At 56.1% G+C, this 13,741-nt stretch overlaps 7 protein-coding genes across 7 annotated transcripts; 3 read left to right on the top strand and 4 right to left on the bottom strand.

The window, feature by feature from the left end:
- Positions 1-160: 160 nt before the first annotated feature.
- On the bottom strand, positions 161-677 carry IE81DRAFT_369599 (hypothetical protein; the record flags this gene model as incomplete). The annotated part of the gene is made up of 2 exons (XM_025517264.1): positions 161-421; positions 522-677. The coding sequence occupies 2 exons, from the start codon at positions 675-677 to the stop codon at positions 161-163; spliced, it is 417 nt and encodes a 138-aa protein (XP_025365935.1).
- A 1,179-nt stretch (positions 678-1,856) lies between these two features.
- Positions 1,857-3,040, bottom strand: IE81DRAFT_295826 (hypothetical protein; the record flags this gene model as incomplete). The annotated part of the gene is made up of 2 exons (XM_025512113.1): positions 1,857-2,125; positions 2,344-3,040. The coding sequence occupies 2 exons, from the start codon at positions 3,038-3,040 to the stop codon at positions 1,857-1,859; spliced, it is 966 nt and encodes a 321-aa protein (XP_025365934.1).
- A 1,208-nt stretch (positions 3,041-4,248) lies between these two features.
- Positions 4,249-6,963, bottom strand: IE81DRAFT_369597 (hypothetical protein). The gene is made up of 4 exons (XM_025517263.1): positions 6,521-6,963; positions 6,301-6,440; positions 5,628-6,231; positions 4,249-5,559 (listed from the first exon to the last, which is right to left on the bottom strand). The coding sequence occupies exons 1-4, from the start codon at positions 6,642-6,644 to the stop codon at positions 4,418-4,420; spliced, it is 2,010 nt and encodes a 669-aa protein (XP_025365933.1). The 5' UTR covers positions 6,645-6,963; the 3' UTR covers positions 4,249-4,417.
- Positions 6,964-7,316: 353 nt separating this feature from the next.
- IE81DRAFT_327155 (hypothetical protein) lies at positions 7,317-10,336 on the top strand. Its single transcript, XM_025515026.1, has one exon. The coding sequence runs from the start codon at positions 7,768-7,770 to the stop codon at positions 10,060-10,062; it is 2,295 nt and encodes a 764-aa protein (XP_025365931.1). The 5' UTR covers positions 7,317-7,767; the 3' UTR covers positions 10,063-10,336.
- IE81DRAFT_295827 (hypothetical protein) lies at positions 7,464-7,742 on the top strand (the record flags this gene model as incomplete). Its single annotated transcript, XM_025512114.1, has 1 exon — positions 7,464-7,742. A coding segment is annotated over one exon (279 nt), but the record flags the coding sequence as incomplete, so codon positions are not given.
- On the bottom strand, positions 10,137-11,684 carry IE81DRAFT_369595 (putative IMP4-component of the U3 small nucleolar ribonucleo protein). Its single transcript, XM_025517262.1, has 3 exons — positions 11,277-11,684; positions 10,616-11,114; positions 10,137-10,448 (listed from the first exon to the last, which is right to left on the bottom strand). Exons 1-3 carry the CDS (start codon positions 11,503-11,505, stop codon positions 10,274-10,276), a joined length of 903 nt encoding a protein of 300 aa, XP_025365930.1. The 5' UTR covers positions 11,506-11,684; the 3' UTR covers positions 10,137-10,273.
- A 374-nt stretch (positions 11,685-12,058) lies between these two features.
- On the top strand, positions 12,059-13,721 carry IE81DRAFT_369594 (hypothetical protein). The gene is made up of 2 exons (XM_025517261.1): positions 12,059-12,808; positions 13,025-13,721. Exons 1-2 carry the CDS (start codon positions 12,320-12,322, stop codon positions 13,427-13,429), a joined length of 894 nt encoding a protein of 297 aa, XP_025365929.1. The 5' UTR covers positions 12,059-12,319; the 3' UTR covers positions 13,430-13,721.
- The last annotated feature ends 20 nt before the right edge of the window (positions 13,722-13,741 follow it).

The following is a 13,741-nucleotide window of genomic DNA, read 5'->3' as shown; positions in this document are numbered from 1 at the left end:
GGGGGGGTAAGCGATGATCGAGAGCAGAGACGAGCAGGCTGAATTGCAGTGCAAGCGCTCTCAGAACTGCGAGAAAGCATAGCCGCCCAAACCTCATTGCGCACGCCGCGCCACCTGCGCTTTTCTTCCTTCCTCTAGCCACCTGCCTTCCCCCTCTCACTCACTCACTCACCTGTTTCTCAGCATCGCTAGCGCAAGCCCAAGCCAACATGGAAGTGAAGGTGCTCTTCCCGACGCCTCCCTTGCCGCTCATGACCAAAATCTTATTCCTCACACCCTTCATCCTCTCCCCGATTCGCGGCAAATCGGGATCCGGACCTTTGGGAGCGGTGGAGCAGATGCTCTGATTGGCGCATCCTTGACATGCGGACGCTTTGCCTGCTTGATCCGAATCCGTTCCTGGACAATGTTCCGGTGCATTCTGAGAGAGAGAGGCGAGAAGAAAAGGAGGTTCGAATGCGGTTAATGGTGGGATTTGCCATTGCACCGACCGACCGCCCCCCTACCCACCCCAAACTCACCTCTGGAATCGTATCTGGCAACATCTTGGCAATCGTCTCTGGGGCCGCTGCGCTGGATACCACAGCTGCAGCTGCAGAAGCTTGAACAGCGTCCACATCTTTGCTCGACAAGGCATCAACTGGCATACGAGCCTGCATCTCAGCTACAGGTGCCATGTTGAGCGCGCCCCCTCCCCTTCCCAAATGTGTATGTTGCGCAACTTTTTTATGCGGCTCCCTTTTTGTGTCGTCGTCGAAGCAGTCGCGGCGGGGCACGCACGCGCGCGCGAGAGAGAGAGAGCTGAGCGGGAGATGTCAAGGTTTGAGTTCGAGTGCAAAAAAAGTCAAAAGAGTTGAGTCAGGAGTTGATGAAGCGCAGCCAGCAGGTGGCAAAGGTGTCGCGCCGCGCGTGTTCGAGGGCGTTGGAGCAGAGCAGTCACAATTAAAGTAACGAACAATTAGGCTCTCTGTCTGGCCTCCTCTTAATTCTCGATTTTGAATCGTGAATCTTGAATCACTTGAATCTTACTGAATCGCTTATCTCCGACGTCGACTCTTGACTGTTGTGACTTACGCACACATGCCGGTGGTCGTGAATCGCGCGGGCTCCGAAATCACGAATCAGAATCTGATCAACCCAAGTATCACGTGCGTAGTCTCGCGCTCAATCCATCCAACCGCGCCCTGCTGGATCGACTTTTGACTCAAGACTGCGACTCTTGACTCTTGACTCTATGTGTCAAGTCTGGTGAGTCTATGCATCGAGATATAAGCTTTCCATGAAGCTTTCCATGAAGCTTTCCATCAATCAGAACGACGCACCCAGGCTCCACTGCTGGAAGCGCTCAAGTCACGATTGAATGGATGTGCGTGCGTGCGTGCCGTCTAGCTCCGCTATGCTGACTGACCCTCCACCTCCTCACGGCGATGCGGGGCGTGTAGGGTTGCTCGCGTTCAAGCACGCACAAAATTCAACAATCGTGAATCAAGAGAGTGGGCGCTTGCCGGGCCACGCGACGTGGGCGTCAAGAGGGAACATGAGGGTGTGGAACTCAGACTTGCTGAGGGTACAAAACGCGTACGCATGCATTCATGATGGGGGGAGGGGACGCTCAGTGTGCGTGTCCCATGCGCAAGCTTGGACCGGGCCGAACAAGCAGGGCATCCAAAGCGACGATGCAGTCAGTGCCGACTTGACGGCATCGCACCGAGCTGTACGAGTTCGTTGCAGTCCCTTGGACAGAACGCATTGCCTCACATCAAGGCAATTTTGATCCAAAAATCCGCAAAGGCAGGCGAGTGTCGATCAGAGCGGGACAGCAGCAGCAGCAGCAGCAGCAGCAGCAGCAGCAGCAGCTACTGCAGTACGCTCTTGAATCTCCTTCCCCTCTCCCACTCCAACGTCTTGACAGGTTTCATTCCCACACCTTTATCCATTCTACGAGCCGGGCCTCCCAATCCATCTCCCATACCGATGGGATTGCCAGGTCCACCTGCAAGCACGTTCAACAGGGCATACACCGTCGCATGTCGATTTGTAGAACCTTCGATCGATGCCGAGAGGTCGGAAATGCCTACGCAGCGCGCAAAGGCGTGCACGGCAGGTGGGACGCGAAGACCGAAACCTGCAGGTGAGAATGTACGCAGAGAGTGTGTGCGTGTGAGTGACGCGGACCTGTAGTCTGAGTGCAAGGTGCATACCATCAAGTCTGCCTTGGCGCTTCCCTCTCTCTCTCTCTCTCTCTCTCTCTCTCTCTCTCTCTCTCTCTCTCTCTCTCTCTCTCTCTCTCTCTCTCTCTCTCTCTCTACTTCTCCAATCACGAGCGAGATTTTCACAACTCACCAGGCGGTCTTGGTCTCAGAGTGACTCGAGTGGCTCCCCATTTAGCCTCCATCGTAGCGTGTACAGTCCTTCCTTCGAATCGATCGATATAATCCATGTTGGTCACGGCATTCTTAAAAGCCTTGTCCACCGCCATATTGGCGATTTCATCCTTTGCCGTTCCGACGCCTATCAATCCTCTGCCATTGCCAGCCAAGACCAAAGCCCTCATCTTGGGTATCTTGCCTTTGCCCGTTTGACGCACCACACGATCGATGGCGAGCACGTGTCTGAACAGACCCGCAATCTCCTCCACCGACAAGGGCGTCACCTTTGCCAACAATTGCTGCGCAGCTCTATTTCCGCGCGAATCGGGAGCTTCGGCAGAACCGGCAGATGCGCTCGCTATAGGTCCAAGGCCGACTCTTGCCGAAAACTCGGCAGATGGGGGAGAAGCTGGAATGACGCCTCGACTGGAAAAATGAGTGAGGTGATGATCCGCTGCAAAGTACCTCTCATCCGCCTTGTACGACGTCGTGTGACCGGAATCCAGCAGGGGATGAGCTGCGTACAAGAGCGATGGGAAATTGGAAGTGCTGAGATCCAACGGTGAGACGATGTTGGACTTGGATTTGACCGATGCGCCGCCGCCACCGCCCTCCGAAGCTCTTCCAGCCGCGTCTGCATCTGCGTCTACTTGCCCATCCACCTTGCTCATCGACTGCCCTCCTGCGCTCCTCACATCTTCCCGCTCTTGCAGCTGCGATTGCCTCTTCTCCTCTTCTGCACCTTTGCGCGCCTGTCTCTTGAGTCGCTGATCCCTCTTTCCCTCTTGCCCTCCCCTCTGTCCACCCTGCGCTTCCGTTGCCGCTGCTGCTGCCCTACTATCAGCCGCAGATTCTCCCACAGAGGTGCTCTGAGAGAAGGAGCGATGTCGAAGCACGCTAGAAGGGGAAGCGGAAGCGGAAGCAGAAGCGGATGAGGATGGGGATGGGGATGGGGATGAGGAGAGGTTGATGCAGGATACGACGCTGGGAGTTGGGCTGCTGCCCGACAGACCGCACAAGGACGGTCTGACCAGCGCTCTCAAAGCCAAAGCGGAGCGCATATCTTGCTGGCTTTTCCCCTCCCTCCGTATGCAAAATTCGAATTGGACAAGGGCAGCGCAGACGGGGATGGTAAGTGCGTACGAGCGTGCGCGTGTGTATGCTGAAGCGGACGAAGGGGGGAAGAGGGCGGGAGGGTGGAGGAGTGTGCGATCGTCGCAAAGGCCAGTCGGAGTCTCAGAGCGAATGAAGTGAGTGAGTGGAGTGGCCTTTCATCCTTCCCCGCCAGCCAGCTTCATTTCATTGATCACGCAGCGCTGCTTGCACCAGCGAGCCCTTCATCGCGCCTGCCCACCCTGCTGCCCGCGCCTTGCTGATATGCGCACGGCAGACGCGCGACACGCACGAGTAAAAAAAAAGAAGAAAACCCCTTTCGCACGTGGCTGTCACCCAGCATATATTCGTGATTGCTGCAGGCATGCACCACCCATGGAAGGCGCAAAGCTCGATCAATCGTGAAATCGTGAAATCGTGAATAATGGCCCCTGCTGACGCGCACGTCGATCACGACCCTCCATGCAGGCGGTGGCATTCCGATTCCGAAAGCCGATTTCGACACCCAATCACAATGAACACGACTGCTCGCTGCTTCAATTTCCACGACTTTGGCTTAGCGTACGATTTTCATCATCATTCTTCGGACCCCAACCCCCCCACTCCCGCGCCCCACCCTGTGCGCTTTGTGCAAGGGCCCATGCGTGATCAGCGTGCGCGTGGAGCAAAAAGGTCGTGCATCGGTTCCTTGTGCCGTCCTTCTAGAGGCTCTTCTGCTTCTGCTTCTGTACGCATTGCCCAGGGTTGCAAACAAATGCAAACCATCAAGCCATGCACGAGATCGCTATTCAACGTAAGATGTAGACAGATGTACAGAGCGATACAAAGAGCAGAGGGGGGGGAATAGTACCGGTAGTAGTAGCAATATATCGATGTTTTGTAGATCTGGGGCTATGCGTTGCAGAATCACGAGGCGCCAATGGCGCATCAAAAGCCTACATGGCAGGTGCAACGACGGATCGTCTAGTAGCCGGTCCCGCAGGCAGGTCCCACAGCCCATCCTTTGGTGCCACACTGATATCTCCATACGGTTCAGGTTGATCCAGCGCAACCGCATCCTTCGTAGCGAGCACGAGCAGCTCGAAGAAGAATCCCGCCGCCGCTCTCCTCGAAGCTCCTTGCGAGACGCTATCGAAGCTAATCTCTTTGCCCTTCGCTTCCGCCTCTCTGCGCTCTCCCAACTCGCTCCTCATCACCCGCAATGCCCTAATCGTATTGTTCGTCAATCCGCTCTGCACCGCAGCTTGCTTCTCCGCATCCGCCGGTCTCGCATCGAATGCTGCTAGCGGGTTGCTGGAACTGGGAGAGTATCCAATCACCCCTTCATCCTCTTCCAGTCCCTCGTCGCCTTCGGGCGTAGCGAGTCTAGAAAGAGGCGCCAATCTTCCCGTGATGGTCTCCTCCGTCGCGCCCGCCTCAGCTTTGCTCTTCCTCATGGACCGTCTCAAGCCCGCTTCCTCAGCAAACTCGCCTCCCGCTTCGGGCAGCACGTCCGGCATGCCCGCATCATCCATCATCAGGTCCAATCCCTCCTGTCCGTACGTGTCATCGCCGCCTAGGTCCAGAAACCCGCTCTGCTGGTCAAAGTTGGAAGCTTCTCGCCGTCCGATTTCGCTAAGCTCCTCCGTTCGCATCCTCTTTGCGCCGGGCTCTCCCAAAGCTGCGCTCTCCGCCTGTCGTCTCCTCCTCAGCGCATTCGTGTCGAAGGTGAAGAGGCTCGTAAGCTGCGGTGCCAGGCCTTGGGGCCCAGCGAACAGGGAGGCGCTGCCGAGCTTGTCGGAGAGCGAGCTGAAAGGGAACAGCTTGGAGGGGTCGGCTTGCATCGCGAGCAACTGCAGATAGACGCGAGATTTGGGCAGGTACGACTCGGGGCCTAGCGCAGCGGTGTTGAGGTGAGCAAGACTTTGACTTCCAGGCGCAGCCTCGGCCAGCTCGATGCGCGCATCGACAATCTGTCTCTTGCCTGCGCCTTTGCCAGCCAACTTGGCCTCTTCCGCCAGTCTGCGCTCAGCTGCCTCGCGAATCTTGGCAGCCGTGCGTGGAGTCATGTCTACCGTGTCGTCTGTGATCGCGGGCGCTGTAGAAACGGCAATGATACGCGTCAGACCTTGCCAAGATGTAAGCCCCATCGACTGGCCTACTCACCTTCGGAGCCCCGTGCCAAAGAGTCACCGCCGTCGAGGAAATCAAAGCCGCCATCATCGTAATCTGGCAGGGGTCCCAGGCTGTCCCTGCCCACTCCAAGTGTCTCGTCGCCCTCTGCACCCAAGCCGAGCAAGCTGCCGACACTGCGTGCGCCCACCTCGCTGCCAGCGGCGTCTCGACCGATGCCCACGCTGAGACTATCATCAGCCGCACCGGGACCCTCTCCAAAGCCTCTCCTCTCCGCTTCATCGTCGTCCAGCTCGAGTCCAAGGTCTAAGCCTCCGTCTTCGAAATCTGCCGAGGCAATACCAGTCTGAGTCATGTCCCACGCAGCATCGTCTTCGTAGCTCTCGTCCAAAAGACGCGGCAGTGTAATGTCTTGAGCACGTGCCAAGTGAGTGGAGCCGCTCTGAGCACCACTGCCGGGACGCTTGCTGCCGTGTGGTCTGGGAGTGCCACCTCGACCAGTTTCAAGATCCCAATCTTCCAGACCGACATCCGGCGCGTACATGTCGAATTCGGTCATGGTCGGCTGAAGAGTTATGGCGTTGCGAGACGCGTTGAGGTTGTCTGTTGTCATATCAACGGCACCTGATCGGAAGGCCTGTCAACGGTGCCAGCAGAGAGGATGAGCCAGGATGGACGGAAAGCAAAGAAGCATGCAATCACTCACAACCTTGATTTTGAGCAGCGCGTCGTTGCAATCGTCCAGTAGATATTTGGTTTTGCGAGAGTAGATGCGGACGACACCGAGCAGTAGCTGACCAGTCAGACGGAGGGCCATGGGTGCGCCGGACTGGCCCATGATGGCCTCTGTTGGGGGGTGTCAAGCAAGCCACGTCAATTTGACACACGTCCATGTGCAGGATGAGGGTTGCGCGACCAACACTCACCAACGCTCTTGCCAACGCTCGTCTTGAGCAGGACAGCCTTGGTCAACCTTCTCTCCATATGCGCGGCCAGCCAGATGTTGCCCAGCGGGCCGCGCTTCGAGAGGATGACATCTGAGTAGAACATCTTGACGAGACGTAGTATGCTTCAGAAAGTAGGAGTGATGACCATGCCAAGATCCGGGAGAACGAATGGGGGTGCACCAGGCGAACAAGGATTGAATTGTCGTTCCCGCCTGTGAGTGGATGGATTCCGAATTGGGCGCCAGCGGTGAGAATCCAGGTCCAAACGATCGCTCTCCGCGCCAAATAGCTGACTTTCACGGCAGAGGAACCGCTTTGCTGCAATAAATACGAAGCTTTGACGGATGTTGATGGGCGGATGGAAGCGTGGTGGTCGTGGATGGAGTTCAGAAGTGCGGATCAAGCTCCGTCTGTGGGTGGATGGATGGATTGGATGGATGCGGTTAGGCCAGCATTTACGCGTGCGGCGCGCGCGCGGGGCATGCATCCAGCACGCGCAAACGCGCCGCGCGGTCGAGCATGCAGTCATGCATGGATCCCGCTGACACTGCTCCAGCGCTCTTACGTGCGCGCGCGCGATCAGTGCACGCATGGATATTCACCCAGCCAAATTGCTCGCGTCGCGTTTTGCCCAGTAAAGCTGCTCATCTGCATGCCATGCCGATCTTGCACGAGAGTCCCGAGAAGTTTGCCACGTGACTCGCTTTCCCGACGAATCGGCAGCTCCACATCGTCACCGCGTCTAGCTACCCTAGGCTGGTCTTCGAACAAACCACCTCCATCACAAGTGCCACCTGGCTAGCTGCCTGCCGCCACTCTTCATGTTTAACGCGCTGATGCAGCTGCATCGAGCGTTGTAGCAGCGCATACACTCAGGCCATACGCCCCGATCCGCTTCCCCAGCTGTCGGCAGTGCCACGCACCCAGAGAGGAGAGAGAGATGACCTCTGACGCTTTGGATTCGGACAACGCATGCCACCCACGAGCGTGCGCCTTGCAAAGCTGCATGCAAAAGCACTTGGATCAAGACAAGTGTTCAGAGCAAGTCAAGGATCTTTATAGGTGCTGCGGCAAGTTTTACGCGAGGCATGGGCCCAGCGCAGAAGTGGATGCTTGCCCCCTCTTGCACGTCGTACAACGCAAATTGAAAGGGTTTGGCGAGGAAGGCCTGTTGCACGGTGTGCAGGAGAAGCAGCACTGAGCGTGTACCCATCGGAAACGGTGCGATGTCGCACAGGTGCATCAGGCAGGCCTATCATCCTAGCGACCTGCCTGCCAGGCCTTGGACCAGCGTAGCCGTCACACCGGACGAACTGCGCCTCTTCAGCTGCAGCGGAGCGGGCTTGTACCTCAGAGAAGACAAGTCGGCTCCTCATGCGCGTGGGTTCGTCATCCTCACTACTCATCGGATCCTCTTTGTGCCTGCTGCCGAGCTGAGTCCGCACGATGGCATCGAGGTGTATCTGAGGGATATCAGGCAGACTGAGCACTACGCCGGATTCCTGAGCTCGAGCCCCAAAGTTTCTCTTCTGCTCGCTCCGCCCGGCACATCAACGCAATCCGAGCGTATGCCTTCCGCAGTCGCTGCTCCGCCGCCAAGCGCTTCCACTCGACCATCGAGCACCTCGGCGTTCAGACACCCAGCAGCGTCCGCCGCGCAGAATGACCTGCAGTACGCCTCGGACGGTGATGCATGGGTTTGTGCCATTTGCACCTTTTCAAATCAGGCCAGCTCGGTGTGTCAGCTGTGCGGCGTACCCAAGCAGAAAGCGTCGGCTCAAGAGAATGCGGGCCGCGCTCCGGCAGCGCCGCGGCCACCTGCGACAACGTCTGGTCCAACAGATCCTCGCGGTTCCTCGACCAGCCAGTCATCTGGAGGTGATGAGCTGGAGTACAGGTTGCCGAGCAGGCAGGTGGGCCCAAGTCGCGGCGAACCTGCCACTGCCACTGCAACCACCACTGCGGGGCAAGATGAATCCCACATCCCGACTGCAAAGAGGCGCTCTAGCAGCAATATCTGTCCGATTTGCACATTCGCCAATCATCCTTACCTGCCCACGTGCGAATTGTGCGGAGCGCCGCTCTCTTCGACCAGCTCCAAGCTGTCGCTCACATCAAAAGGCGGAAACGATGGCAGATGGCATGGGCAGAAACCGACCGAGTCAACAAATGGTGCTGTGAATGGTTTGGAATCGCTCAAGATTGCCTTTAGGGAAGGCAAGGATAAGACGTTTTACAGTGCGCTCAAAGGAGCTCTACGAGCTCGAGCGTGGGAAGACGCGACGGACTCGAGGATGTCCTTGTTGCATGATTTCTCTTCAAATCCTGAACGGCGAGCATCTCCGCTCTCTTTGTCCAGTCCGACCGCGCGCAGTAGTCCGGGCGCACACTCACCTGCTGCGGCTCACGCATCATTACCCGAGGGTACACGCAGACCCATCGGGATAGATGGGATCCTCTCCGCAGTGGACGCGCGAGCACAAGCGGACAATCAATCGCTCAGCATTGCCTTTTCCGATCTGGAAGCGCTAGCCTCTCAAGCTCGGAGGATGGTGGATCTCGCATCCTCCTTGTCGCTCAAGCTGGCAAAAGCCAAAGCGATCGGCGACGAGTCCGTGAGCGAAGAGACGCAGAGCTTGATCAGCCATTCCATGGTCACGTTGGGATTGAAGAATCCGGCACTGCTCAAGACGGACGCAAAGGACGAAAAGGAATTCTTGTTGGGCTTGGCAAAGGAATTGGCTGGTTTGCTCTTTGGAAGCGGAAGCGCTGCGCGGGACGCTTCTTCTCGAGCAAGTCCGAACGCGACTGGAGGTCTGATGGGCCGGGGCAGGGTTATACATGCTCGGCAAGAAGGGACGACCCTAGCTGCTACAAGTACACCGGCCGCCGACGATCCGTCCGAGTCTATTGATTCGAACTTCACAGGCATGATGGGTCTAGACGAAGCGTGGGTGATTTGGAATAGGGCAAGAGGCGTAGCGCTCATCTCTCCGGCCACATTTAGAAAAGTGGTGGATGTGTTGCCCTTGGTGACGAGTCCGATTATACGGATGAGGGTGCTCAGTTCGGGATTGAGGGTGCTTCATACGCCTAGATGGTCCGACGAATCCTTCCAGATGAGAATCAAGAGGTATTTGTACCCGTTCACATCGCAAGAACACTCTTCCACCCAGTCCGTCCCACAGACCAACAACGACGAAACGGAGGCGGATGCGGAGGCGGAGGCGGAAGCGCGCGATGTGGAGCGCAATGTGGAAGTATCACCGTGGGGCGAGGGACTGTCGACGGCTCAATTGGCCAATCTAGAATCGGCGCCCATAGCATTCATATCGGAGATGCTGCAGCTGGCCGAAATGTCCGGTGCGCTACTCAGGGACGAGAATGCAGCGGGAGGCGGCACGAGATGGTTTGGAAACTACATTTTGCACTTTCAGGAGCAGCACCAGCACCAGCAGCAGCGGCAAGGGACCGATGAGATGGGCTTGCAAAGAGGGATGCAACGGTTGGCGCTCGTGTGATGCTGCTGCTCAATAGGTGCACTTCAGACCTGCTGAATGCTCGGATAACTCAAGCGTACAAGCGACGATGTATAGAAGCGTGGATCGCAGCACAAGGACTAGAGATGCACATTACAAATACAAGGGTGGACGAGCGTGACGGAACTGGCCTGTGCACCGCTACGCACCGCACCGCACCGCATCGCAATGCATCGCGGCGCTGATTTCTCCTTTAAAGCTGGTTGCGCTTCCTGCCGGAATTCATGAATGGTCTCAAGACCCACTCCACATCTGCATCCGTCTGTTCCACCGTTCCCTGCCTGATCTCGTAGGGACGCATTTCGAACCTTGGACCCACTTCTGCCAGTTGAACCTCTCTGTGGGAAGTTTTGACAAAGACGTGATGTCTTTTGAGTAGCGGAGTGGGGGGGCCCGGAAGATCGTAGACCGGGAGAGGGGAGACGAGGGGCGGCAGGGATCAGTCAGTGAATGAGGAGGTGCGGTGTGAGCGGGGGGAGAATGAAGAAGTTCGATGGAGCAAATGATTCGAATGGAGCAGGCAATAGAGACTCACCTGAAACTGATGTAATCTCCTTGATTTGCAAAAGTCATGACCCTTTTGGAATCCTCTTTGGGTACGGGAAAGAGGAACCTGAGAGCATCCATGACTCTGCTTCCCAATTTGGAGTTGAAACCTTCGAATAGGAGGTGAGGATATTGTTCGCTGACTGTGCTCTGAGCATGAGCGCTGACTTCGTGTCTCAGCACCACGCCCGATAGGGTGAAGAGCAGGGTGGGACCGTGCGGAAAGTGGCTGACGACCATGGCATCGGGTAGGCCTCTGTGTTCGTGCAGCACAATCATGTCCGTCATTCCGTTGGATCTAGCAGCAGCTGCCAATTCACCGACCGTATAGCCTCCTCGATTGATGCGCGTGCTGTTGGGCAAGCATAATCGAATCTCTTTGGCGAACTGCGAGAGACGCGAAGAGGGATCGCGAGAGGTGGTGATGAGGATCTTGGGATCGTACGTTCCTGCTCGAGCGTACTCCGAGTCCAACGACGTCATCACGTCTGTTGGTACGCGTGACAGCGGACAACGTGAGCGCAGCGACAGCGACAGCGCGTACGTGAGCCATGCCATGCCAAACAGTCAGTCGAGCGTTGTCATCCACTTTCTATTCATGCATCCCCGCTCCCCACTCCCACTTCCCCAACTTCCCACTTCCCACTCACCTGCCTGAGCCTCATCCACCTTCAACGCTGCCCCAGCACCCATCCCACCAAACCCGTTTCTCGCATCATCACCACCTTGCAGGCCATCCATCAACTCTTTAGGAATGCTCTTGCCCTCCGCAATCAACTGTCGAATCTTTTGTTTGCGCTCAAAGATTTGCCTTTCGCGCGCTTCGGAGGCTTTGAGGTACATGTACTCTCGACGCTCCCGCGCTTGTCGACGTAGCATGGTGTACGTGTGCGTATGTGTGTGTGGTGGGATAGTGGATTTAGAGGCGGGCGAGAGGGGCAAGGAGACAAAGGTTGGTGAAAGGCGTGAAGCGTCGAGGGGAATGGATGAAGGATCGTTGGAATCTGTCTCGTGGTTCGTGATGAACAGGCGATGGCGATGGTGAGACCGAGAGTCTGGGGGGGGGGGGGGGGGGGGGGGGGGGGGGCCAAATACTTGATATGCGGACTCAAGACTCACCTTGACGGCTTTGCTTTTTCGTGACTTGATCATTCGAATTTCAACTTCGTGATTCGTGATTATTCCTGCTTACCGTGCTACTACTCATGAAAGATTATTTATTCATCATTTCCTGCTTCTTCCAAATTTTGGCTTCGCAGCAGCTCGCGCTGTGCATAGGTACATTCAAAATTCTTGATTCACGTGATTCTTGGTTTTTGATAGATGGGCCGAAAGTGCAAGTCACGTGATCTGCGCTTTTGGCATTTGTTCTTGATTCTTGATTCTTGATTCGATTCAATTTCCGATTCTTGATTCGTGATTCACAATTGCACCACAACGGCAAAAGATACACGCTCTAGAGGTCGCAGCTAAGCACCTGTCCCACCACTTCTTTTCTGAGCCGAGCACCACGTTTCCCGACGCTGACTTGGAACAAGACTTGCAATCTCGATCGACAACACCCCATGCGCTGCTCCTCGGCGCAAGCAATCGAGCAAGGGACTCATCGAGCAGGGACAAGCCAAAGAGCGTGTCCAAGCTCAAGCTCAAGATCAAGCTCAACGCTGCGCACAGGATTCACAGCCAAGCCAATATGAAGGTCATTCATCCACGAGCGGCGCTCTTGAGCGATTACGAGGTGCTGAGCCTGCTTCAAGATATGGAAGCGGAGCAAAAGTCAGATTCCAAAAGACGCACACCGGCCGTATTCGGTACGCCGGTAGATGCGCTGGATACCGCATCATCCGACCCGAGCGGTCTAAACTCTTTGGCTCCTGCCACTTCCCTGATCACCACCATCGGCGCCTCCTCCTCCTCCTCCTCCGCTGCTGCCGATACGAACTCCTACCTCTCTCTACAGCCTCCCAATCTACGTTCCATCCAAGCAGATACCTTGCTTTACCTCCAAGCTGAACATAAACCTTGCGTCGCTGCAGCGCAAAACGCTCAGAGTATACAGGCGTTCATCAAGGCTCTCATGAAGTGGGAGAGGGAGGAAGAGTTGGGGGATAAGAGGTTGACGAAGGGCGAGAGATTAATGTGCGTCAACCTTGCGCCTCGAACTATTGTGGAGCTGCACTGCGTGAGTTGTCGGTGAGAAGTACGGCGGGAAGAAAGGGAGGATGGTAGGGGCTGGGGGAAAGAAGGGGATATTGGCGAAGGGGCGCATGTATGCGGATGATGCGGCTGATCAAATGTCCTCTACTGCGCGCTACGCACCTCGATTTGCAACCCTTCTCCGCTTCACGCTTTTTTTTTTTTTGCTTTTTTTTTTTTTTTTTTTTTTTTCCCCTCGCAGGTGGTGGAAGAATTATCGGAGCGTCTGAATTCGGAACAGATGGAACATCTTCTCTGGCTCATCTCTGTTCATTTCCCACTAGAAGGCGCGCCCGCACCGACATCGTATGACCCATCCAACGGGTCCTATCATCCCGAGCACGCGCATGCGCATGCGTCAGAGGACGTGGAACAACTGGAACAGTCTGATCCACTTACTCCAGCCGAACAGTCTCGACAACTGAGGGACAATCATAGGGCTAGGTCGGCTGCGCAGAGGCAGCAATATGATAGGATCGAAGCGGATGGAGAGTTGGAGGATGAGCTGTTGAATGGGTACGAAGAGGAGGAGGATGAGGAGGAGGATGATTTGGTCGATGCTGCGCCCGAGGTCGACGATGCGAGGGGCCAAGAGGAGGAGATGTGAAAAAGCGGGGCCAGCAAGAGAAAAGGTTGGCCAATCAGGAGAAGAAAGTGTCGAGATGGAGAAGTTGATGTGCAGAGGGAGGACGCTTGAGCAAAATTGGTCGGAGAAGACGCTCCACGTCAAACCCTTTTCTTTTTAGATCTCGACAAGACGTCTCGCTCAGGTTCTCACTTCTAGCAATTCCCACAATAATGGCTATGTCCAAGACCATCTTCTTGCGCTCGCGTCTCCCCTCTGCGCTCGTCCCATCTTCATCAGGATAGACGCTTCACCAATGTAATTGTAAAACGTCAAGCATAGATCCCCCCCCCC

Source organism: Ceraceosorus guamensis, assembly GCF_003144195.1.
Source record: "Ceraceosorus guamensis strain MCA 4658 unplaced genomic scaffold IE81scaffold_190, whole genome shotgun sequence".
NCBI classification, from domain to species: Eukaryota; Fungi; Basidiomycota; class Exobasidiomycetes; order Ceraceosorales; family Ceraceosoraceae; genus Ceraceosorus; species Ceraceosorus guamensis.
Note: the sequence above shows the minus strand (reverse complement) of the source record. Positions and strands in the feature narration are given on the sequence as shown.